This window comes from Oryzias latipes, chromosome 11 (assembly GCF_002234675.1).
Source record: "Oryzias latipes chromosome 11, ASM223467v1".
Lineage (NCBI taxonomy): Eukaryota > Metazoa > Chordata > Actinopteri > Beloniformes > Adrianichthyidae > Oryzias > Oryzias latipes.
Genome location: NC_019869.2, coordinates 12,463,121 through 12,487,363, shown reverse-complemented (window position 1 = coordinate 12,487,363; position 24,243 = coordinate 12,463,121). Strand labels below are relative to the sequence as shown.

The window sequence follows — 24,243 nt, the reverse complement described above, 5'->3', positions numbered from 1 at the left end:
CAAAACAGATTATGTGCAGTTCTGCTGATTGTCATAAGAAATGCTCTCTTGGCCTTTTGAAATAAATTAAGCACTGGTGTTCCTGTAGGGCCAAGTTCCATAAAATAAAAAATATATATTAAGGAAATATTAAGGTATAGGAGTTGACAAGAATTGATTATGTTAAAAAATACTTAGGTTATTTCTAATATTTAAATTGTGATCAATGGTTTTCTGAATTGTATTTACAATGGCAAATGTTTGATTTGCAAGAGGGGGGTACTCACTAAAATTTCACATTTTTTTAAATGTGTTGTAAAGTTTACTTTCTTAGCTGTTTCCAATAAAAAAATATTTTTTTTAATAGTTTCGTATCGTCTGCATCTTGTTTTTTTGTGTTTGTTGATTTCTTTCTCTTTGCATAAGTTCACATTTTCTGTTTTGTGCAACCTGCTCTGTTTTGAAGGACTCCAGACAGAAAAGACAATTTACTTTAACTCTTCATTTTATTTTGAAATGTTTTCATTTTCATTGTGCTTTGTTTCCTGTCAGTTTGCACACCTGGGTCCTGTCTTTCAATTACCACACCTGCTTTCATTTTGCCATTATCCTCCTTAAAGCATACACACCGTGGTTCTCTTTGTTCCCTGCCAGTTTGTCGCCATTGTGTTGCTTTTGCTGCGTCATCGCTGTGTCCCTGCCTCATTTCATCTTCCGTATACCACTAGCCTTGGCTTTTATAAAACCCTTACAAAGAACAGCTAGTTTTTGTCTGGTGTCCTCTGTCTGGATCTGCCATCCCATCATTCACTTGCAGTGCCCTGAAACCCTTTTTTTTGCTAAAGAAAATCAATGTATACATTATGAAAGTAAAAAAAAAAATCAAAAACTTTGTTCTTAATCTGCGATTTTTGTAAAATAGTAGATGGAGCCCACAAGTTTGTGTTAATATATCTACTCTAAACATTGTTTAGACAGGTTTAAAGTATAATGCATTCTGAAGTTCGGTGTTTTCCTTTTTCTGCCCTCCCACCCACCTCTGGCTCAGCCATCAGGGTGTTTATCTGTCAGGCTGGTTGGTAAAGCTGTGAATGGAAATCCGGGGTTGTGGAGGTGTGCTGAAGTGTTTTCGTGGGGCTGAAAACATGACCACTGCAAATCACTGCAAAATTGGTCTGATTCACTGCTCTGTGTTTGTGGACTTTACCTGTGTGTCCTTACAGACATGGGTGACCGATTTCAGGGAAAGTTCACAGTAAAATATCAGGTGTTTGAAAAATAAAGCCAACCACATAGAGCTGCAAGACACATTGCTTTCAGGGGAAACAGTTTAAATAGGTTGAATTTGTATAAACTACTAGTGTTAATATACCTTATTTCCTGATCTAAACAGGGGAATGAAAAGCAGTATTTAATCTGGAGCACCTTTTATTTGGATTAATTCTGGTTGTGCTTACTGATGAAGGGGTGGTGTTATATAAGTTCACTTCCTCCCACTCCCTTTCAAGTAATCTATTCTGAATATTTAATAGTTTTATTTTGTCATGAACTACATGCAAACGTGCTAATATGTTTTTAAAACAGTTTTTTAAGGATAAAGTTTTCAAGCATTTGAGTTTGCAGTATTATTAAATTGTATTTATATCAACAGGTGGTGGAATGAGTTTTGACCCTGGGGCATGAGAGGTACCATAAGGGTTTGTGAACATGATGTTTTTCCCAGGGTCAGAACTAACTTATTTGACTTTTTTCTTTCCAGCAGAGTTGCCACTGCTGTTTTGCTTTTAAATGTTTTTGGCCATTGTTTTTAATGTTTTAACCAATCTTGACACCCTTGTTTTTATCCATTTTAAACTGTGTTTTGTACCCATTTTAGTCTCTTGGTGGTTGGACCTGGCTGGAGGTGGCTGCTCCCTCCCTTCATCCTTACGGTAACTGGTGGGTGCCATAGAGTAGCATTGTGTAAGGAGGGGCCCCCTGTTTCGGCCTACAAGTAGTGGTGTCCTGTTCAGGTGCTCCTCCTCTGTTTTGTGTTTTCTTTTAAACACTGTTGGGGTTGTGGTGTGTTTGTGTGTGTGTTGGGGCCCTGAGCAGGTACTCCTGGTGAGGGTGTGGATTGAAGATCTCCCTTGGCGTTGTTAGTGGCTACCCACCGGTGCAGTGGGGCTGAGGACTCCCTGGAGACAGCCGCCCTCATGCAGTGTTGGAGCGCCGTCCAACTTTCCCAGTATATTGTAAACTTCTCTTTTATGGAACTTGGGTCAAGTTTTTAATAAATGGTATATTTTTAACAACTACCAAATCCAGTCTCCATTTGGGGTGCAAATGTAAGAGGGCATTCGGTCACATATGTTTGGTTTTTTTTTCCAAAACCTGTGTGTATATATATATATACACAATGTAAGCGCTTTGAGTGACTTGAGAAGCGCTGATAAATCCAATCCATTTTATATATATATATGGTATATATATATATATATATATATATATATATATATATATATATATATATATATATATATATATATATATATATATATATATATATATTGTTACAGGCACAGCCCTCTGCTTTGCTTTCATCCTGTTGTGTTTCACTTCAGTTAATTTCCTGATGATGTTCACCTGGGATTCAGCCCTGCTGAATTAGTGTTTGGACATCAGGTCAGAGGACCACTACAGATTCTACAGGAGAGATTAGTGGATCTTGAGAAGCCTGTTCGACATCTCCCTGAGTATGTTGTAGAGTTACGAGAGCGACTGAAAAAAGCATGTTCCCTCGCTTGTGACACTCTAGCCTCCTCTCAGGAAAAGATGAAAGGACACTTCGACAGAAAAACAGTGGTTCGCTCTTTTCAGCCCGGTGATCAAGTCCTACTTCTCTTACCTATACTCGGTTCTGCGTTGTCTACCAGGTTTTCTGGTCCATACATAGTTGAGAAAAAACTCAGTGAGACAAACTATGTACTTAAGACGCCTGACCGTCGACAGAAAACTAGAGTATGTCATGTAAACATGATGAAAAGGTATTGTTCAAGGGAAGGTGAAACCCTGGGGTCCACAGCTAGTTCTTCAGTTTCACCTGTTGTTCCAATAGCTACAGCCATTACAGAGTCTAGTTCGGCTGGGCTGGGGCTATGTGAAAAAACACCAGGGGTGGCTAGGCTTAACAACTCAGAAATACTGTCCAACCTCCCCCTGTATTTATCACATCTTTCTGACTGTCATAGGAATGACATCCAAGAGCTCATTTCTTGCTTCCCGGATCTTTTTGGTGACATCCCTACGAGGACTACTGTTGTGTCTCATGACATTACTTTGACCAAGCCCGATCCAGTCAAGCAGCATGCTTATCGGGTCAATCCAGTAAAGCGAGGGATATTGAAGCAGGAGGCGAATTATCTCCTTGAACATGGCTTTGCAGTCCCAAGCCATAGTCCCTGGAGCTCTCCCTGCTTACTGGATACTAAATCGGATGGCAGTCCAAGGTTCTGCACTGATTTTAGGAAAGTAAATGCCGTGACAGTGCCAGACGCATATCCATTACCTTTAATGGATGACTGTATTGATGAAGTTGGTCCTGCCACATATGTTACCAAGTTGGACATGTTGAAGGGTTACTGGCAAGTTCCCTTAACTGCAAGGGCTTCTGAGATTTCCGCCTTTGTGACACCAGATCACTTTCTACAGTACACGGTAATGCCCTTTGGATTGTGTAATGCTCCGGCTACGTTCCAAAGACTCGTTAACAAAGTCCTTGGTGATGTGCGGAACTGCCGAGCATATTTAGATGACATTGTTGTGTATTCTGATGTCTGGTCTAACCATCTTGCTACATTGAGGGATGTGTTCGAACGTTTATCAGCGGCATCCCTCACTCTAAACCTTGCCAAATGTGAATTCGGTAAGGGTACCATCCTGTATCTTGGTCAGCAGGTAGGTGGAGGACGTGTGTGTCCTGCTGACGTAAGGGTGTCTGCTATTATTGCATTTCCGGTTCCTACAGGTCGACGGGAACTGAGAAGATTCTTAGGAATGGCCGGATATTATCGACGTTTCTGCAGAAATTTCTCATCTGTGGCCTCTCCTCTGTCAGCTCTTACCAGCCCCTTAAAACCGTTCATATGGTCTAATGAGTGCCAACACGCTTTTGACGGCCTGAAAGCCATGCTTTGCTGTCCTCCTGTGCTGTCTGCTCCCGTTTTTTTCAAAACCTTTCAAGCTGGAGATAGACGCCAGCGCGGATGGTGTTGGTGCTGTTCTCCTACAGGAGGATGACTCAGGAATAGACCACCCAGTGAGCTACTTCTCGAAGAAGCTCAATGATCATCAGAAGAGGTACTCCACCATTGAGAAAGAGGCTCTATCATTACTCCTGGCGTTACAGCATTTCGAGGTATATGTTGGCTCAAGTACAGTACCAGTTAAGGTCTTTACAGATCATAGTCCCTTGGTATTTCTTAGGCGGATGTCTAACCACAACCAGCGCCTTATGCGTTGGGCGCTGTTCATACAGGACTACAACCTCGAGATGCACCACAAGAGGGGTTCTGAAAATGTTATCGCTGATGCCTTATCGCGATCTGTGTAGGCAAGTTTTTTTTTTTGTTTGTTTGTGTGGTCTGGACTTGTAAGGGTGGGGGTGTTACAGGCACAGCCCTCTGCTTTGCTTTCATCCTGTTGTGTTTCACTTCAGTTAATTTCCTGATGATGTTCACCTGGGACTGCAGCTTCATCAGCTGTGACTGGCCGCCTGCTGGTCATGTGGTGCTCCTCTACCAGGAAGCCGGAGCCTATTAAAGCACACCTGGGAGCTGAGCCTGGCAGAGTCTGGTGAGCTGTCTCTGGCTGACACTCACTGCGATCCTGACTCTCTTTTGGCTGCATGCTTCTGACTAAGCTGTTTTCCTCAGGTACGTGGTGGGAGGTTGTGATCAGGCAAGTTTGGGGCCCCATACATTTTCACACGCAGGCTGAACTTTGTTAGACACACCAGGTAAGGGGTTGGTGCCATTTCTTGTAATGTTTTGTATGTTTGTATTTAGACTAGTTAGGTAGTCTTTTGTTGTTCTTTTGATTTATGGGTTTAGTTGCAGAGTTAGGCCTGGTTTTGTTATATTGAGTTTATTTATTTGGCACAACCCAAACGTCACTTCCTCCCCCACAGGTAATTGTTTGCAGCAGCCTGAGTCTTTGAATATTATAAACCATATTTATATACATCATCCTTGACTACTTGTCTTATTTCATGGTTGTACTGTTGCGCCCTCCCCAGGGACGTAACAATATATATATATATATATATATATATATATATATATATATATATATATATATGGTATATATATATATATATATATATATGGTATATATATATATATATATATACCGCAAATTTATCGTTATCGCAATATCCAGCTCTGCAATATGCATATCGCAATAGACAGCGAATATCGCAATAAATCGCAAACCCAAAATATGTTAAAACAATCTTCTAACAGCTTGAAGCATTTAACGAATCAAATAAATCCCTTTATGTTTTGACCAATCAGTTGGACGCCTTCCCATTGTTGACCAATCAGATGGAGGTCTATTATGTTAGATGATTGTCCCCTATGTCGATGAGGGTCATTTGGAGTATAATTTTAAACTGTTGCAATTAAATGGGAATGATGTTTTTGTTTATTTTTCTATTTGTTTATCTACCGCAAATTATATCGTTATCGCAATGTTGATCACTAATATCGCATATCGCAAGTTTTCCTCATATCGTGCAGCCCTAATATATATGGTATCAAACTCAAGTATTTTTTTAATTATGTAAACTTAAATGAGACAAACGGTAATTACTGATCCTTTAAGGTAGCAAAGAAAATGATAACATTTTAGAAAAATTAGCAAAACGAAAGACTTTACATAAAGAAAAAGGGAACAAAATAAAAATCTATGCTTTGTATTTAAAGAAATAGCATGCCATTGGCAAAAGAAGACATGCATGTTAAACCCCCACTGTTCCTTTTCAGTAAATCACACCAAACAGAAACCTTACAGCTCCAATCTACTGCTTATTTACACAATGGGAGCAAGGGCTTTGAAACCAGTTAACTGACAGCTTCCCAAATGTTTTGCCGTTCCAGTTTTTGAAATGCACACTACTTTTGTTTTACCTCCGTTGCTACTTCTAAGCAGTGCAGAGAAAAGACAAAACGTTTCTTTTTTCTAGAACAGAGAACTTCACAAAGGGAAAAGCAATGTTCAAACAAACATGTTGCATCCAAACTAGAAGTTCAAGGGTGAGCATATTGATAAAGACCATCATCACCCTCAACACAAACAGTTTAAGGGGCTGCAAACAGGCTAAAGACTTCCACCAGTCAGGGCACAACCTGATCCTTTGGCTAAATGGGCTGCAAACAGACAGTCATGGCACACTTTGGATTCATTTCCCTCTCTTCTATCAAAAAAAGTTTCCTTTTACTATGAACTTTTCCTTGCACAGTGATTTTTGTTTTTGTTTTATGACAAATGAAAAAAAAACAAAAAACATCGCTTCATAACCAAAATTGAAGACATTTTTTCACATGTAGCTGTTTTTAGAAGGCCATATTTTTTGCGCCGATGTTGTTAGTGCAGGGCGTTTGATTGTGTGGGCCAGCATATCTCTCACCAGAACTATCAGGCCTGGTGGTATTGTCTTTTCACTTACTTGTACACAGCCAAAAAATACCTCTTTATGCAAACATGGCAGCATGCCAGCTGCAAAATTACACATATACCGTACGTAGGGGTGTATATGATTCGATATTTGCGGTTGTCGAATTGATTCACTTTCGATTTTGGTTCGTTTTGAACGATTCAATTCACTGACCAAAAATGGATCCAGGACATCTTTAGCCAAAACCTCAACAAGTGCGACTCAGAGTTAAATGCCTCTGATTGAACGGTGCAGGTGAAGTTTTCCAGATTCCTTTTACTTCTTGCATGATAATCAGGTGTAAATTACACATGCGGACAAACAAACCAGTCAACCAGAATTTATTCCAAGTGCGTTCACATTTTAGTTTCCGAAAGTTTCGCTCACTTATGTGTTTTCATATCAAAACATTACAAACAAAGCATTATGAGAACATTCTACCACACTATATGGTCACGTGTTGCCAAAGTGTTCCCACACATTGGACTGTAATGATAGAATGGTTCATGTTTTGCTGACATCACATGTGTGTTGTCCGCTGTGATGCACATGGTCGTTTTTATATTAAAGTAAAATAAATATACCATGTCTTAATATTGTCCAATTCAGGTTCGATTATCGATTTATCTCATTTTAAAAATATTTTTTTATTGGTAAAGGAATTGGACGATTTGATTCAACCCTGCCTTAGACAAATCAATCTGATTCAATCGTAGGAATAGAAATTGATTTGTCGACTAATCAATTAATTGTTACACCCCTACATATACTGCATTTTAAAGTGTTTATTAGTGGCTGACACAAACTAACCCTTGTACTTCAGAGCTTTAGCTCCAGCGTTGAAACTTTTACAACGCTACACTTTTTTGGTTACACAATCAATGTAAATTAGCTAATTCTGAAGTAGAGAAAAGCGGCAATATTGCTGCAAAAGCCCATTTGAGAAACTACTTTTCTCTGCGTCAGAATCAGCTGATTTACAGTAATTGTAAATGGTCAAAGATTTATCATATTAAAATCATATATTTAACATTTATCATATCAAGACTGTGCATTATTTAGGTGTCACCGATGAAAATTTGGGTGTTAAAGGGGTAACCATTAGCTCTGATTAACTCTGATCTGCCATAAAGCGATAGAAAATCAAATCTAGCTAACAGATGGACTTTTCATAGACATGAGTCAGCCATCCAAAGGAAAAGCAGAAAAATATGGAGGCATGAGAATTTGGAGTTTCTGAATACACTATGTTAATTAGGTTTTGTCTTTTAAAATATAAGAATTTAAGAACAAAAACTTATCTTGCTTCAATGCCTAAAGTTCAGGATTTTTGAAAGCTCTGCTATTTTTGGGGTAATTAGGACACTGAGGAACCACTTTGATGACGGTTTTACACATCTAAAGGCTTGCACTCTGCACTAATTTTGGGCCTTCAAGCTTCTGTGCAAAGCAACATTTGTGAGGGATGTGACCAGATGATAATTAACACGAAAGCCGTCCAGTCAATGATATCCCACCAACAGCACTGTCAACCAAATAACAGGATTGGTTTAGTTACCCGAAGACCCAGTTTTAACATACAGATTAGCTTAATCTGCCCTACTGGACTAAGGATTAAAGGGAAAGACCCAGTCCCATCCTTCTTCTGCCCCATATTTGCAGTCATAACATTTCACAGATGATAATCTGCTCCTGTGACATCATGATGTCAGGACAAAACACATTCAGGCAGAGATGAAAACCTCACTAGAGTACTTATGTGATGGTGAGGTGTCTAGGTTCTTTTTAAAAGCAAACAAATTTAAAAAATTTGTCATTTAGTATCTTAAAATACAATTTAGGAGTTCATGTATGCATCCAGCGTGATCGATTCCAATCTACAGTATATGTTTCTGATGACATAGAACAATTTACAAAACCGGTCTACATTTAACACACAGATTTATCCATCTTTGTCTTATCTTTATGTGTGCAAAATAAATAAATAAAAATACTCTCAATTATGAATCCCGTTGTAATCCTTTCCGAACTTTCTGAACCGATGTTTCCATGTACAAACAAACCACAAACAGGGAAATGTAACACTAGAACCAATGCTTAGAGCCACACCTCTGAGGCCACAAGGGGTGGTCTATAAAATATTCATCAAAAAACAGAACTTCTGTCGGTCATAAATCTTTTGATTGAAAGTTTGAAGGGTATGCTTTGAACTGATTTGTTTGTTGTTGTTGTTTTTTTTCTTAATTAAAGGCCAACTTGCAATGATGAAATTCAAACGATAAATTCTCTGTCAAGTTAGGGAGAGATGTGACCTCCCTGAAGGACCCTTAGCAAAATGTAGTACACTTGAGGTTTATTTAATGACATATACTTGAGTAAAAGTACAGTAAGGTCCCTAAAGATTATGTACGTGTCATGTAGGAAGTATACTAACTGACTATTTTTTTCAGATTAAATTGGAACATTTAAAGTTTAAAATATATAGATAGCATATAAAAAGTAAACTTTGGGCATACTGCCTCATCTTTAGCATGGACTACTTGTAGTACACTTAAATAGATTACTTTTTGCTGAGGGTAACATTAAATACACAAAGAAGACAAACTTCTACTTAGCACTTGGAACCCTGTACAAAGACAAAAGACTGTGCATAATGCAGACATTTCCATTTAAAATTTAGGGATGCGTGCATGTAACTTGAAAATTAATACTTTCAAAATGTGAATGCTTGTTTCACAGAGAAAAGTGTTATCTTATCCAGTGCATTAAAAAAGCAAACCCATGCTCAAACAAGTGCTCATTATCTGGCAGAAACGCAGTCCTACCTTGTCGGACATCTCTGGGAGCTATGGCAATTGCATCATTGGAATGCAGCTCAGTGACGCAGCAGTCCTCAGGAACCAGTGAACCATTGCTGAAACTATGCGGCGTCTCTGGCAGTAAGGGGATATGCGGCGGTACAATGTTGTGATTAGGACAAACGCAGCCTGTTTGAGTCATCCCGCAACCGTCCCGGTCAGATTGGTCCTGGTTTTCCTTGTGATCCAGACGCAAACATTCCTCGAACCATCGGCAGAGCACACCACAGGTAAACTGACTAGAGTTCTCATTGTTTATGAGCAACACCTCTACCAGTCTCTGTTCTAGCAACTCCTTGGTTACCTGAGGCTCATCTGCAGTTTGATGTCTCGTTAGACACAACTGGACAAAGTTCTTATCAAACTGTAGGAAAGAATAAAGTCTGTCTGAGTCTGTTTGGCTGCCACAGAGATCCAGGACTTCCTGATCTCTGGATGTCTGTAAGTGAAGAGGACAGCTTTGATTGGCTGAGTGATGGTCAAGAGACAGAAGCATGGGGAAGTGTGTCTGGCAGATGATGGGGTGACGGGCAAAGCGGAGATAGAGCGAATACTTCGTTGGATCTGGATTTTCCAGGGACCAGGAACAGCCAGGAGTCCTTGATGGAAAGAGCTCCCTTAGGGAGAAAGAGCCATAGAGTACCCCTGTTACAAGGCTGGAGCACGGCGGAGAGATGGGTGAGGGAGGCCCCTCTGCCCTGCTGCTATCAGCAGCCCCATGGGCAGCCTCAGCCAAGGCAAAGAGGGGAGCTAGACGGAGGTCAGACACAGCAGCCAGGACCCCAGCCACAGCCAGGAGGGAGGACAGCACAGACAGACACACCCCACCAGCAGTGTTCATCCTATGACATTCGTCCTGTAGAGACAAAGAAAAGAGAAGACGTAGGGTTAAATATTAGACACACTCAGTTTAATCTTCAAACAAAATCAACATGAAAAAGAAAAACAAAGACTTCTTTTCAAGAGACCAGACAGAAGAATAATGTGTGGTTGGAAGTGCCAAAATGAGTGATGTCTACCTTGCCTCAGAGTATAACATCAGTAACTTTTTGACAGCAGTTTTCATGAAGTTCTCAGAGCACATACACAAGAACTGTCAAAATCACCAACATTTCCCCGCTGGGCTGGATTAAAACAGTTGATGACTTGGCTGTTGAGACATACACTGTTGGGCCTGTTCTATTCTTTCCTGATGATTTGTGCACACAAACACATTCATGCACACACACGCGTCATCCTGCTGAGCCAACCCCCTAAGGCTCTGGCAAACTATTACCATCACTGACACAGTAAGGGTCCACCAACAGCCTGATTTTTTTGATTCACACAGCTTACACTCATAATACTGCCAGAAAAAGAAAAAAAAAATCCCCATTTAGTGTCTTACGTTTTGTTTGAAACTGCTTTACTATTGTCTGCTTTTTGATAGACTTTAACAAAAAACATGTTTGGAAAATGGGAACGCCTGCTACAACCTCGTAAAAACAATGTAAAAAATTACTTATTTTTGCAACAAATACCATTTCCACAAGTCCCAGTACAAGCATCTTTTGTTCTATTGTCAAAGCGTTTCCAGTGGTCTTTTAATTATGATTGTTCAGTTTTTTTGTCAAAAATGCATTATTTACACCCCCTTCCGCTATTTTATAGCCCCTCACACCCTCAACCTAACATTACCAGTGCTGCAAAAAAGTCAAGCAATACACAGCAGATGAGGAAAATGAAGGGGATAGTCGTCTACAAGCGGATGTCTCAGAATGGAGCGGATCAGGGAGCTTGTAGCTTTTTCCAGCAACATTTCTTTCTTCTGCTCCTGATTCACAATAATTTGAATACAGAAATACTCAGAAATGCAATTTAAACCTAATTTTCTTCATAGATGTCCTCTATTATGAGAAAATTGCTACAAGAACATGTTATAAATAGAAACAAAAAACATGATTTACATTGGAATGGGTCTTTATTAATGCAGTTGTTTAATAAAAGTTAACACATACATGTAAAAACAAATCTGGGAGAAAACATGATTAGAGCTGATCGGCATGTGTGTTTATTTTCAGTGAATTATTTTCCTCCTTTCACTGCTTTTTGTCTAAGATCCTATTTTCATCTTCCAATAGAAGTAAATCAAATCAAGTGATCTAAAGAGTCAAGAGAGAGATAAACATATTTCCCCCAAAGCTACTTCATAAATAATCCACATTTGCCCTAATACTTGTAGCCTTAAGCTTAATTTTTTGCTGCAGTCTGTCGGTCCACTCAAAGCTGATTTGAGAGATCAAACTGAGCGGCCTCTTCAAAAAAAAAAAAAAAAAAAAAAAAGTTTCAAATTATTCTTCACATAGAGCTAATATTTGAACTTATCTGGCTTTTGATTTGAGAAGATTTCAACCTGTCATGACAAAGGATTCTCAAAATTTTGCACAGTAAAGTTTTCAAGGTCTTAGTAAAAGTAAGCAGTTGGTCACACAATAATAATATCCAGGTGGAATAGAGATATGACCAAACCCACTGACCTCCAAGCGAAACACATTGGAGGATAAAAATGATAAGAGCCACGTCAATTCACCGTGCAACCACTAGGGGGGTTGTTGTACAATCAAGACATTTCCTATTCATTCTAGTATAAATGTTACAACAATAAATATATATTTAAATTCTCAACCTTTTTTACTTTTAAATTTCATTGACAGCTGCTCTTGGAGTAAATTTTATGTAGTTTTTTTTTCCATATTTGACAAAAAATATGTGCAAAATAGGGTCTGGTTTTGTAATTGACAGGCAACATGTCCTCAGCTCTAGATCGACCTCACAGGTACTGCTGCAAGAACTAATATTCTTTCACACCTGTTTGTTCATTTTTAGAAATATAGGAGAAAAAGGAGCAAAACAAAAAGCTTCAAATTGTTCAAATACAAATCAATGGCTCACGTAATTACAGCCATCTTGTCTGTTTTTTCTGTTATTTGTGGCTACGATGGAGCTAAAAAAAAGCCTTAAGACCAGTTAAACACAAAACAGTGGGTCATGTTGTATCAGACATTTACCCGACGTGACAAAATCCACTTAACAAATCACTGCAACTGATAAAACTACTTCTCCGTTGCTTTTATGAGTGCTTTTGTTTTGTAGCATTTAGACAAGTCACAGAATAAGAGACACTTCTGGTTTCACTGGAAGTAGAGTATATTTGGGCTAAAAAACATAAAAGACAAATAAATGCTGCATGGAAATACAAAAGAGTAGGAGTGGGGAGGGAAGTGCATTAGAAGCTTTGGGATTTTACATGAAAGAAAACTAAGGAGGGAATATACATCACGCATATAAAAATATTATTCATCTCATCTGGATTTTAGTTAAATTAACTCACAGCAATGAAAGAGGATAAAATAGTTTACGGTTGCATTTAAAGACCATTCACTTTAAAAAGACAAGCGAGCATAAAATGCATATTTGCAACCCTGAGGGTCATAGCAAGGTCTCGGGAGTTTCTACCGAAGCCCCCAGGTGAAAGTTCAGGTTTAGAGAGAAGGCAAATACAGTTTGAATGGATCTGTAAACATAACATTTGGTTATGACTATAAGGGTGTAACGATTTATTTTACCAACGATTCAATTTATTTTTGAACAATCCAATTCGATTCGATTCACTGACCTAAAATGGATCCAGGACATCTTTAGCCAAAACCTCAACAAGTGTGACTCAGATAAAAAATACCGGGGTACTGAACAGTGCAGGTCAAGTTTTTCAGATTCCTTGGATTTCTTGCAAGATAATTAAAGGTAAAATTAAATATCTGGACAAGAAAAAAAACACAAATAAACAATAATTCATTAACAATAATTAATGCCAAGTGCATCCACATTTTAGTTTCTGAAAGTTCAGTCCACTGTTGTTTTTCCTCATCCAAATATTCCAAAGGGAACAATTTTAGAACATTATAAAACACTGTATGGTCACATGTCTTTGCTAATTTCAGAGTGTTTCCACACATCGGACTGGAATGACGGACTAATCCTTTTTTGATGCCATCACAAGAGTGTTATCCGCTGTGTTGCACTTGGTCATTTTTACGTTATATTAAACTAGTCTTCAACCACCTCCAAAGTTTCATTGACCTTTGACTTTGGAAAGAGTCCTCCATCTTGAATTGAAAAAAAAAAAGAAAAAGAAAAAAACATCAGCTTAAGAACCAGCTACAAATGTAAACCCCTCCAATACATTTCTATCTATTGCCTCTAAACTCCTTAAGTATCAGTGGAAAACTTCTTGGGAAGAAAGGTTGAAATGACATAACATTTTATATAAGTTTATTTCATGTTTTTCCACGCTTTTCTTTTAACTGCTGTGGAGCACAATTCTCAAATGCACATTTTCACTTTTATATTCACCAAAAAAAGACTGCATTGTTGCTGCGGCGGCACTTTCAGGCATGTTTAAGTTGAAGGAAAGTTACTATAACATGTTGTGGAATATGTTTAAGAACATTGTTCAGCCTGGCATATAAAGGGAGTACCACACTTTGCCACTTGCAGAAAAATCTGGCAGACATATCTTTCCAGACGGCAATCCAGCTGGCGGCATTCTACTCATCCCCATGCGACACTGAACTGTTAAATCCATAATTTCAGTGTGAGAATAAAATTATGTCTACATGATCAAAGGTCTTTAGTTCATTTTGCAGTGAGCAACACTGACCAATCCTTGGATTTCATTATTTTACCAAGAGTGATTCTTTTTTAAACTGTATCACAGAATCATGCAAAGGCAAAACAAGGGGTTTTTACACATGGAAAGAAGTTAGAAAGTGTCAAGTAAATTGTTTTTTGGGACAATGAACAATGCATATTCATAGATCCACAGTCTGTGCAACAGAAATCCTAAAGTGCTGTCTTCTTGAGGGCATTCTGTCTCGCTTCACTCTAAAACAGCACTTCACTGTGGGCATCTATAAATATTCATCAGCTCTGATGTCTTCTTTCCCCCCTTCCACCTTGACATTAATGTTATCACCAAGAATGGAAAAATATGTAGATCCCTCGTTCCTCATCTCTCTTTTCCTTGCGCTGTCTTCTTGGCGGTGTCTTCATTCTTTTATGCGCTAAAGTGACAAAAAGACTAATCTTGTTTTTGTCCTCACCATCATGTGAAGCAGGACACTACAGAGAGTCCAGTTTGAACACGTGTTTTTTATTTTATTTTTATGATGGAGGACATATGAAAAGACAACTAAGAATAAAATTGCATTTCTGAGAATGTCTTTATTTAAATTGCTGTGAATAAGAAACAGATAAAACAAACAAAAAAAAGCTGTTCGAACAGAAACAGAAGGGTGACGGGAAGTGGTGGTGGGTTACCTCTGCGCCAATAGTCCCGGCCACAACTCAAAGGCAAATTTCTAATAAATAAATGACGTTCTGCAAAAACTGTCCTTTACGACACAGGTTCTACGGTTTTGGCTAAAAAGGGCACAGTCATGGTTAGAAGATCACTGGAAAGTACGGATTAAAAGATGATAGGAGTGGGAATTTCAAGTAATATCCAGGAATTGAAAAAAATTTTTTTTTATTTAATTCAATGTATTTTTTATGATAGCTTCATTGTTGTTACTACACGCATACTTTTCGAACCTTAGTTTCAGTTTTAGAGCCACCAGTGACTGCACAGATGATCCAAATGCAAAGTCACAGAAAGCTCCTGTCTGTGACCTGAAAATCGATCTCGTCAAATTGTTAAGTGCCTGTCACCTCTCCCCCACATGTGTGCGCTCGACTCACCTCCTCGCCTTTTATTTCCTCCCAGCTGAGGCACGAGAGAAGAGGAAGGGCAAAGCAAATTTGGCAAGGAGGACAAAAGGAACGAGCAATGAGAGTCTGGGAATTTGTGTGGAGGTGATTAGGTAAGTGAATGTTAGTGGGGAAAATGGGAGCAGGAATGTCACTGAAGGCAGACAGCCGTGGGACTCCGGAGAAAAAGGCACCGAGTCAAGCTATCAAAACCAAAAGAAAAAGGTAATTTGACTCAAGTTTACAAAGGATCAGCAAATGGAACCAACTCTTAGATGGTTTTTCTGTCCCTCTGTCCTTTATACCTGAACGTCAAGTCTCTCTTACCATTTGCCTATAAGTCTAAATTCTAGAAACTTTGTTGAATCGTCAGGTTAAACCAACCAAACCAATCTGGTATTAATTTCAACTTATGGAGTACAATGAAAAGCATGGAGTATATTTGCTATTGAAAGGAAAAAAAAAATGATCCAGAATCCAGGATTTGAGCCAGAAGGCTTTACCCAGGGGTAGGGTCAATCTTTACTCGTATTTACTTGTACTAACTATTTTCACAAATTGCATTACACTCACAATTGAATGCTTTTGTCACAGAAAAAAAGCAAAATGTTATTCTCAATCACAAAATAAAACCTATACAGTGTTCTCTCTTGTGACGTGGGGGTTATGTAGGGGTTGAAATGCCAATGTTCAAACCGTCATTAAAAAAAGACTCCAGTTTTATAAATGAAAATGAAGCTCTGATGGCAACTAAAGATTTCTGTAAATGTGGTAAACTGAATGCAGAGACAAGGTCTACAGCCAATCAAGATGCAGAACACAATGCAAAATAAATACAAATACACAAAAAAAGCAGCAAGACCACAAAAAAATGAACTGCAATATAGCGGGGGGGACCATTGTTTATCCAATGACTGATGGGAAAAAACCTCAGCCAAACTACAACTGAAAAACTAAACCAACAAGACCAATTGTTTTAGTTTATTCTTAAATCTGTATATGTTTCACAAGCTGCCTGGTTTTCTCTATTAGGGTCTTTCACACATGCTTTTTTTACAGCTCAATCAGAAAGTAGTTAATTGCAAAATGTCTTTGTTTGTTTTTTTACTCAAAAAGACAGAAATGTAAATACTTTCACATCTTTCAATTTCCTTTCTTCATTTTTACTGTGATAGTTAATGTCTTAATAAAAGTTTTTTTTTTCTTTGTGTGTTTTTTTTTTTTTTTTTCATGTTGTCAATTTCTTCTAATGAAATTCCGTTTGAGCTTCTATTACATGGTCCAAAAACCTTTACGAAACACTTCACTAGCATGTAGCGTTTATTCAATAAGTTCCAAACCTGATTTTTGATGATGATAAATGCTTCATCCCAGCCAGGTATTGATAATAAGAGCAATTAATTTCACATGAGTGAATAAATGATTACTAAGGCTGAGCCCAGGCAAACAGCTGCGGTGGAAATTCTTTTTGCTCTTTTGCTGCAGACAAAGTTGAAAAATGCTTTTTGCAAAAGAAGACCTTTTTTTTCCTCAGTAAGAAATTTTAAAAACACAAATTTATTTTTCTTTTAGGCTCTAACCACCTGAAATGACAAAACTATTCCTGTACTTCTCTACTTTCTAACAGCCCAGTTCTCAAAGATTTCAAGTTTGATTTATTCAATTTGGATAACAGACTGCCATTACTTTTGTTGTGAACAAAAGCGTCTGGATGCTCAGTTGGTAAGGGCGCAGGACTCACACCTGGAAAACCAGGGTTTCATTTGCAAGGGCCACCATGAGCTTCATCCATTGTGGGTCTCCTTGGGCAAGACCCTTTGTACTACCACTACCTATGTAGCCACATGGGCCCACGTCTGGGTGCCCAGACTTGGAGAACTTCCCACTCTGCTCCAAATTGACAACTTATGTGTGCAATGACTGATTTTCATCTACCTCAACACACACAATATTTATTCATGCTGCACTTTATTTTACTCTATTTTATTCTTTTTTTAATACTTGTATTTGCATTGGGTACTTGTACATCTTTTGGATTAAATTTATAGTATCACCACTCTAAGGCTGCTAAAATTTCATGGTATTATTTACAATGACAAAGGTTTCTGATTCTGATACCTGCGCAGATCAGTCCAAGCTGCGTCACTGTGGCGAACAACGACAAATTTTATTGTTAACAAAATATTAACTTTATTGTAATTATTTAAGGTTTTTTTTTTTACATTACATGTCTAATTTAATTATATATACTAAACATTAATAAGAAAAATCCAATTGTGACAGGAACTTTATTTTACTGTATCACAAATACTTCTCCTGGTACTTTTACTACAGAGTATTTTAGTAACTAACTCAGTCACAATAGGAATCAAGTAATGACTAACTATATAAAATCACTATTTTACAGTGATTCTTACCCTCTGTTAAATGTTTGAACCTCACACAAATATTTCTTCCAAAACTTCAATTGAGCCAATGATTTTGTTTTTCCTCACAAAAAAACAGCAGCATGTGTGAGGACAGACTAGTGTTACTACTTAAATCTGTTGGGTGTTTTCTGTTTAAATCCAGACAGCAACACATGGTACGGAGGGTCTTTAAAGCATCACAAAAAACACAAACCTCTTCTTCATTCATGCATAGACTTTAATATTTGTCTGCTTTTGCTCAGTAAAGGAATAGGGCCAAAAAGCAAACAATTAAAGCTTATGAAAAGAAAAAAACAACAGTAAAACTAACATATTTCCCCCATAATTTAATCCTTTGTTAATGATTCAGTTAATCTCAATTTCAATGGCAATTGGAACATTAAAAAAAAAAAAAGAGTTAGGCATCACAAAAATAAAATACAAAATGTATCAAGATTTGTGAAGATTTGCTATTAATACGCAATATGTTTTTATAATAAATATAATACGATATGAATTAATTTGCAAAAGATATTACATAAAGAGTAATAAATTAACAATACATTTGGGGAATTTGCTATCACACATGTACATCACAAAACAGTTATGCACATTATATTATGATTACTATTTAAAACTAAAACGATATTAGAATTAGTGAAATATCTGCTATTTATAAAGTGGTGTCTATATAACTACTCTCTCCTTTTAAATAGTAAGTACCACAAAACACCCTATTACTCAACATCTAAAATTCACATGCAAAAAAAATGGTACTTTATGTGTACATACTCTGTTCTCATCAATAGTAAATATCATGAAAAACACAGTAAGGTACCACATATGTAATTACCCATCCTCTAACATATATGGTGACTACCATGAAACACACATAAACTTAACAAGTAAATTCTGGGCCCCTCTTCACAGTACTTTGAAAGTAGTTTCTGTTTACTGACTATCTTTTTAAACATGGTAAATTCCATAAAACACAATAAGTGAAGAAGTACCTTGTTCTTACATGTGGTGAGTACCACAAAAGACTCATTAACGCAACATGTAAATACCAGGTATGACATAAATACCCAGTAGGTATCACATAAGTATGAAAGAAATAGTACAAGACAAATACTATACCATATGGTACCATACCATAAACCCCAGCAAGTACCTTGTAAGTACAGAGTAGGTACAAAAAGTACCAATTAAATATGTAAGTACCCAGTGGGTCCCATAAAAAGTACCATGTAAATACCACTTAAATACCTTGTAAGTAATGTATTGTTTAGGTTTTACCGGAAATCGTTAGTATTTTATTTATTTATTTATTTATTTATTTATTTATTTATTTATTTATTTATTTATTTATTTATTTATTTGTTTGTTTGTTTGTTTGTTTGTTTGTTTGTTTGTTTGTTTGTTTGTTTGTTTGTTTGTTTGTTTGTTTGTTTGTTTGTTTGTTTATTTCTTTATTTATTCATGTCTGTCTGTATATCTATCATTACATCAGGAAAAGAAAATAAAAAAATATTCAAGGATTTAGTTAAAGAAAAAAAGCACTAAAAATTAAATTACAATGTAGGTGAAATTAAGACAGCTGAAACAGACTTACTCATCTCATTAAGAAGCAAACCTACAGAATAGAAAGTTGTGTATAAAGACAAGTAATAAAGGAGGAACAGGGTGAATAGGGCATGCTGGTGGGTGACAGGTTACAAATACTGCGTGGGATCACAATGTGCACACATGCATAATTAAAAATCCATCCATTATGCCAGGAAGTTTTATTTTTCAAAATACCTATGAATAAAAGTCACCTGTTTATGGTAACATACAACAGGCCTGCATGCATGTGGACATGTAAAAAAGTGGACTGCGTGAGTCAGCCCTGGTCACGGTAGTCCAGACAAACTATATTTGTAACATTCAGATATACTCCTGTTGAGGACATCTCAAAGAGGACACATGCTTCGCCTGCCTGCACAACACATAAATACTGAATTTGGTACAAGTGCCACATGCACTGAAAAAAAAAAGCATTTTGCTTATACAACACAAGGAAAAAAAAATTCTTCAGGATATATTTTATAAAATGCTTTTGTTACTGCCAGGCAGAACAACTCGTCCAGCGGGGAAAACATTACCTATGAAAATCCAAAGTTTGGGAATGCCCTTATGTTCACATTGTCTGCATTAAAGTTTAAGGTGATCAGAAAAATAAATAAATAAATAACTAGAACAGGTGCTTTCTAATATATGGTGCACTAAGACATGGAGATGAAATTAACATTATTTTTTCATGGGGTTAAAGACAAACCCAAGAGACATTATTTTTCAAATTTCAAGTTCGAGAGTTCAATCCCAAATTTGGAAAACCTTAAAGGCTCAGGAATAGAGTCTTCACCGGAGATGCTTCCCTTTGAGGGGAAACCGTCGTAAACAAAATGAAATTTTAAAAGTGAAAAGAAAGAGGATCTCTTGTCACCTACAATTTAATTGAAAAGGATCAGAAAATAGGATGAGAGTTTAAAACTGACACTACAATTTGAAGAACCAAAGAGAGCATGGGAACCAAAGAAAGAAAGTAACACAAATATAGTTTTGAGTAATCAACAAAATACCAACTGTGCGAAGGTATAGGAGTGTCCCGATGATTTTTTTTTTTTTTTTTGGGGCCCTATCCAATTCTGAGTTATTTGAATTTGAGTTTCTGCAGATACAGAGTCCCGATCTGATACTTACTTACTTTGTAACACATTTAGAAAATGAACAAGTTTAATAAACAGATCTTTTTTTCTATTTTTCTTTTTAATAATAATTTTCTTTTAACCATTTAACACTTCAATAGATCCTTTCTGTGAAGTAGTTTTAACAATCAAGTAAAAATAGTGCAACTATATCAACTAGAATTAACTGATATCTAGTAAAAAAAAAACTGGTGATAAAGTTTGGTATAGAAAGTTTGGTGACTGTTACTTTAGTCTCTTCAACTATTGAACATTTTCAACATATCTCCATTAAATATTAATAATGATTTTCTTTTACAATTTTTGTGGCATACATATGATAATAAGTTGTCATGACTAGCTCATTTCAGTGGAACCATTTATTACTTTTGGTTGTTTATTTTCTTAGAGAATATGTAATTCTTCATTTAACCAGTGAAGATCTGGTGTCCACGTATGTGGACATGACATTTGGGGTTTTATTACTTAATTCTACTTAACTGGGGCCCTGTCAAAGAGAAATAAAAAAAAAAAGATTGGGTTGTAACATTTGTGCTATCCAAGGCACGTTAACATTGGGAGTTGGGTCATCTAGACCAGTGTTTTTCAACCTTTTTTTTAGCCACGGCACACTTTAACCTTGACAAAAATCCCACGGCACACCAGCATCCAAAAATTAAAAAGAAAGAAGAAACTCATTGTCTGTATTGATCTACAGCCCCTCCACAATCTCACATGCATTTTTGTGATAATTATGGCAGAAAAAACTGGAAGTTGCAGCTGTTTTTTTTCTAAAAGATGCAATAAAAGTTAAGTTCGTTGTGGTTTCATGACGTCAAAGGAAGACTCATTGTGCGCTGAGACGCTGTCACTTTAACCCAATGCATCATGGGAGATATAGTGCAAACAGCCGCAGAAAGCACACAAACTGGCGTCTCTGAGCTTCATTGTTTTGTTCACATGTTCCACGGTCTGACACCAGATTCTGTGGAAAGCTACACCACTAAAGACGAGTTTTAGATTGTATTTTTGTTAGAACTGAGAGACTTTATGAGCTAAATCGGAACAAGGAAGTGAAGACTTTAACCACTTTTGATTGGTCAGACTGATGACGTTTGATTAAGCTTCCAAGAATGGTTGGTGGAGACAGTTAAAGGGGCAGGACTTTTCCTAATACAGCTGTAGCTGCGGCTAAATCACGGTACCGACATTCTTATCAAGATGTCTTTCACAGAATCAAATAAACACAATTAAAAAAGTATTTTACGATCTTTCATATTCCTAACTACTCAGTGTTTTATCAGGGCCTGTTTAGATGAACACAGAGCTGATAACCTTGAGATGGTAAATGTTTTTAGATCAGTTAATGAGGGCGATTTCCCACAGCACACCTGACCATCTCCCACAACACTGGTTGAAAAACACTGATCTAGACCCACTAGACAGTGCGCTGAAGCTTTGTTTTCAATGATTTGTGATCTTCACTGGTGTCCATGGATTACATGAAATGCTCCTCACCTTTGTCATGGTAGGGATGACACGTCAATGTAATGTTGGTGTCATTTTGACCCCACAAGATAACACAAGGGGAGGTTATTTCTCCTTCTCCGACTCTTTGTGGAGAACTGATCTCATTAAAAGGAAACACAACCCCAATATTTTTTCTGTCCTTTGTAGGTCATTATTTGCATAAAGACATCCCAATAGAGACCCTTGCTGTCAGTGGTTTTTTAGAAGAGTCAATTATCCCGAGAGTCTGAATCTGTGAACATCTCACTAGCTTAGCTTAGCTTATCTAACCTGTTTTTCTGCGCCTCCTGCTCAAACTAGCCCAAGTTGTGATGCGTTCATGATATGCAGACTCTCGTAAAGTTTTTATCGTTTATTAAAGCGCCTATCATGATAAGAATAAATTAAATGTCCGATCCCTGATCGGGAATAAACATCTGATTTTGATCGAGTCATTTTTTGTTTTTTTCACTAAAAGCGGTAAACCAGGAAGGTAAAGCCATATAACAATAGAGAGTAATCCTATGGCTAGTAGGGACAGCTAGATTCTTCTATTTTATTAATTCCAATTAGAGGCGGTTTTGGGTAATACTGCTCTCAATTGATTACATTTTGAAACTGCATTTATTTTTTTTAACTATTCAAACAAAAGGAGTGAAAATTTACCACAGCCATTTCTGCTGGACTTCCCTCGTGTTGGAGCACTATAATTAAATAAATAAAAGCATCCTCACTACTGTTGTGTGTCTCTAATGAGAAAGTACTGCTTCACACTCATCAGACAGTGCTCATCTTGAAAGCCCTGGTAAAAGCCATTAGGGTTTTACTATTTTGTTGCGGCGTGATTGTGAAAGCGACGGTTGCTGTTCTGTCTTTGTGCAACATCTTTTCCCTTCCCTAGCTGCAGTGGATCAGGCTCCCTCTTTGAAGCCATGCCAGACATCAGGTTTTTATTTCATTATCTCCTCTCCTTTTCCATTTCCTCTCCTTGTTTTTATGGCTTGGTATAAAGGAGAAGACAGGAATGGAGGCAGAGAAAGCTGACGCTGCAGGTGGAGGCCTAAAAATTCCAGACTGTGTGATTTTGTGAGAGTCGCTTGCATTTCTGTGTGGAAAACATGTCCTGAGCTTAGAGGAAAATCCTGCAAGATAGAGTTGATGCATTAAAACTGAGGATATGCGCTACTATATCTTTTCAAAAGTAACATTTACAGACATTTTTAATTTCCAAATGCAAAATGCTTGTACATAAATGAAAATTGCACTTTCGTATATTCAGTTCATTTGGGCGTTAATCAACTCTTATAGGTCAATATCCTAACATTGATATTTGCCTTCTGGGTTAAAATTAAGAGGAAACACACAAAGAAAAGAAACACAAAATCCTAAAATTTGTATTTCAAAAAAGGATGATCAAGAAGCATTAACATGTTTTTTTAAGTGCACACACTGTGCTAAGATGTAAGACTAATTTTAAAAAATCTGGTAGATTTCTAGTGTATAAACTCTGTAAAAAGTTTTGATTCCATGGTAGGAGAGAAATTTGACTTGACTTGAAGAAAAAAAGCCACTTAGGCAAAGCTTTTTGAGGTACTTTGTTTTTCCACATTGTACTTTACTGTTTTGCTTTTAATTTAACCCTTTAACAGCAGAGTTTAGCTCTGGTGCTGACATTGACTCTCATCTGTTGAGGCCATTAGCATAATTCCAGCGGATTCTGAAGCGGATATGCATTACTTTACAGAAGTAAAGTGCTTATATGCAATCAACGTAAATCAGCTGATTCTGACGTGCACTTTGTGTTGATGTGCAACACTTTACATTACTAAAGTCGATGTGCAAAGGTACTTCTCTCCCTGTCAGAATCAGCTGTAAATTTGAAGAGTTACAGTCAGTCAAAGAGGGTGTAATTTAGGTGTCGCTAGTAACAGTCTCTATCGTAAAAGGGTTTATGTTTATTATCATTGTGTTCTGCAAACAGTTCACCTTAAACAGTTCAAATTATCCTGAGCCTTCATCAAATTTTGCCTAAAAGCTATTTCACTTTAGTACTGTTTCTATTTTACTCATAGAAGCAACGCAATGTAAACTTTGCCAATACTTGTACTTTGTATATCCTATGGGCAAGAAACTGAAACAACATTGCTTCAATCTTGCTGCTTCTATCGGGAGCTACACAACAACTATCATTGCAAGTTATATTTCATTCAATTTTCTCTGCTATTGAAGTGTGATACGATTGCTTTGAATATAATGTTTTTGAAGATTATATTACAATAGAA

The 24,243-nt window shown here is 37.2% G+C and overlaps 1 protein-coding gene across 19 annotated transcripts in view; it reads right to left on the bottom strand.

The window, feature by feature from the left end:
• The window catches only part of adgrb2 (adhesion G protein-coupled receptor B2), a 320,439-nt gene that overhangs the window by 213,567 nt on the left and 82,629 nt on the right, over positions 1-24,243 (bottom strand). For all 19 annotated transcript variants that reach the window (XR_002874120.1, XM_023959844.1, XM_023959851.1 and 16 more), the window contains one exon: positions 9,499-10,387. Coding sequence is in view for 18 of the 19 variants with exons in the window: in XM_023959844.1 (XP_023815612.1) it covers positions 9,499-10,372 (874 nt within the window). In the remaining variant the exon portion in view is untranslated. The remainder of the gene's footprint in view (positions 1-9,498; positions 10,388-24,243) is intronic.